The sequence below is a fragment of the Octodon degus genome, unplaced genomic scaffold (genome assembly GCF_000260255.1).
Source record: "Octodon degus isolate 3935 unplaced genomic scaffold, OctDeg1.0 scaffold00083, whole genome shotgun sequence".
Taxonomy (NCBI): Eukaryota; Metazoa; Chordata; class Mammalia; order Rodentia; family Octodontidae; genus Octodon; species Octodon degus.
Window position 1 is genome coordinate 11,606,881 of NW_004524659.1, and position 2,914 is coordinate 11,609,794.

Consider the following 2,914-nt stretch of genomic DNA (forward strand, 5'->3'; position numbering starts at 1 on the left):
AAAAAAAAAAAAAAAAGAAAGAAAAAGAAAAACAAAATAGCAGGTGAAATCCAAAGTCTAAGACTCACCTCCTGGGGCAGGGAGCTGGATAAATCTGCCCCCGCCCCCTCTCTATACTTGCTCTCCTCTCCTCGGAAGGGACAAGGTGGTGCACAGGTGTTGTCTAATCTTATCCCTATCTCTGGGGTCTGTGACTCACAGCTCTGGCTGCAAGTAATTATCACCTGGAGAGCTCAAGTAATACTGATGGCCAGGCCCTTACCCAGAGAATTCCATAATTGGTCTCTAGTGGAGTCTGAACACACACACACACACACACACACACACACACACACAAAATTACATTATTTTTAGACAATTCATAGATGTTTATTAATTTGGCAAATATTTGTAATTTACTCTTTTTTTCTTCATCCTGACTGGGCTTTGAACTCATGATCCTGTCACAACCTTGGAAGTGCCGGGATTACAGGCATGTGCCTCCATTCCTGGTTTATAATCTACATTTAAAAGTTAAACCTTATTTAATGCCTAATTTCTATACATAAAGGGGACCATATGATGTGCACATTTCAGTGAGTGCTGATGAATATACCCCCCCCCCTTGTCCCTTCCTAGTCAGTCTCCACCTTCCCCTCCAGACACCCACTAATCTGCTGTCTCTATAGACTGGTTTTGCTTGCGCTACAGTTTCCTGTGGCTGGGGATATGGCTCAGCAGTACAACTGCCTGCCTGGCAAGCTGAAGGTCCTGAGTTCATTCCTGGTGAGCACATGTGCACGCACACACACACACGCACGCACACACACACACACACACACAGGCGTGCCCACTACAGTTTCACGTGAATGGAATTATACAGCATATATCTGGTTGGGTCTGGCTTCTTTCATTGAGCAGGTTTCAGAAATTCATTCACTTCTGTATTAGTGGATTCCATGGCATGGACGGATGTACCACAGTTTATCTGTTCTTAGGACGGACACCTGTGTCCTTTCCAGTTTCTTTGGCTATTTCGTGTCTATCGTGTCACTGTCTCCTTAAACACAGTATTCTAATGTAAGAAGTCTCTAAGTTGCCAGGGCTGAGCTCCAGCTGGCTACCCTTCTATCTCAGGCTCCCTGGGTAGAAGGGTTTATGGGTGTGCAGCACACCAGACTAAAATCACCTCATTTTCAAAATTCCTCCATCAGGTTTCCATGTGTCCCCTGTCTGTACCTGTCCTCTCTGAATGAATTTAGGGCACCTGCCAAGTGAATAAAGGGGTTTAGGGTCACCAAAGTTGCTGCTTTTGGTTTATTTTTCTGAGCTTCAGCTTCTACCTTTACAAAACCAGGATACCTATGGTCTAACCAGATTTTCTTTCTTTCTTTTTTCCCTTCTTTTCGGTTCCAGGGATTGAATTCAGGATAAGCCAGGCAAGTGCTCATTCTACCGAGCTATCTCCCCAGTCCCTCCTATCTTCTATGTATATAACGCATGAGAATTAGCCGGTCATAGTGGCACACCCCTGCAACCCCAATATTTGGGAAGCTGAGGCAGGAGGATAGTTTCTAGTTCAAGGCCAGCCTTAATGGCATACAGAGCCTATTTCAAAGAGAGGAGTGAGAGGAGAGAGGGGAGGGGAGAAAGGGGAGAAAGGGGAGAAAGGGGAGAAAGGGGAGAGAGGGGAGAGGGGAGGGTGGAGAGGGGGAGAGAGAGAAAAAAAATGAATAAATGGGGGACCTGGGAGATGGCTTAGAAGAATAAGCGCTTCCCTGCCAAGCGCAGGGGCCTGAGTTCAATCCCCGGTTCCGCGCAAAACAAAACAAAACAAGACAAAACAAAAAAAAACCCAAAAAACAAAAAGCCCAACCACGAGAATAAATGTCTCACTAAATTCAATCACGAATTCCAGGGTAGAAGCGGATGGGTCCCAAGGGGAAAAACTCACCCCCCCCCTCCGACCCTCCCAAGATGTCTGCGCCACCATTCATTTAGACAGTCACTCTCAAGATGGCGGCCCAGAAGTGCGTCGCCTGGGGCCAGATCCGGAAATCTCGCGTTAGGCGAGGCCAACGGGTAGCTGTCGCGAGAGTTCGCGAGCTCCTCACCTAGCGTCGTGCAGACCAGCTGGTAGGGAAGGCGAAGGTGGAATCCGAGCGGTGAGGGCCAGTGTCTAGCTGCCCCTGGGGCTGCAGGGGGCCGGGGAGGTGTAGAGATTGAATTTAGATTCTCAGGCTGTGCAGCTAGTAGGTGGCCTACCTCGCTCAGGTTTGCTCTGGCCAGAACGAGGCTGCCGGAAGTGCGCCAAGGGATTTTCGTTCTCCCTGGGAACTTCTGGGGAAACTGAGGCTCGGGGTGGGGCTCCGGATTGTGGGATGTGCTGAGGCCACGGTTTCTCCCTACAGGAGCGGAAGATGTCGGACAGCGAAGACAGCAACTTCTCGGAGGAGGAGGACAGCGAGCGCAGCAGCGACGGCGAGGAGGCCGAGGTCTGTGGCTGGGTCGCTGGGGGAGCCATTGCGCCTGGGAACAGGACTTGGGCTGTTCACCCCCGGGGTGTCCAGAGCTACCCAGAACGGGCTGGGACGTCTGGGAGCCTCCAGGTTGTCGCGGGACAGAGAAAGACGGCAGGTCGAAGAGGGGCAGATTGCCTGTGGGGGGTCCGCCAGAAACAGTGAAATAACAGGTGGTGTTTAAAGGACCCCATGAGTGCGTAGCAAGGATTATTAGCTGTTTTCATATTTGATGTGCCCAGTTATCGTAGAAATTTTGAGGTACCTACTGTGTGCTAGGCACAGTTCTCTGCCATTTGGGCTATACCAATAACCAAAATAGTTTTTTTTTTTTTTTTTTTTAGAACCGGGGATTAAACTCAGGCCCTTTTGCTTGCCAGGGAAGCACTTATTCCACTGAGCCATCTCCCCAGCCC

General features: G+C 49.6%; 1 protein-coding gene across 3 annotated transcripts in view; it reads left to right on the forward strand.

The window, feature by feature from the left end:
• The first annotated feature begins 2,040 nt into the window (after positions 1-2,040).
• Positions 2,041-2,914, forward strand: part of Supt5h (SPT5 homolog, DSIF elongation factor subunit) — a 33,450-nt gene continuing 32,576 nt past the window's right edge. Inside the window, exons 1-2 of one of the 3 annotated variants that reach the window (XM_023721479.1) lie at positions 2,041-2,115; positions 2,391-2,474. In XM_023721479.1, the coding sequence (XP_023577247.1) occupies positions 2,400-2,474 (75 nt within the window). In that variant the 5' untranslated portion in view covers positions 2,041-2,115; positions 2,391-2,399. The other 2 variants (XM_004636807.2, XM_023721481.1) reach the window with 2 other exon arrangements.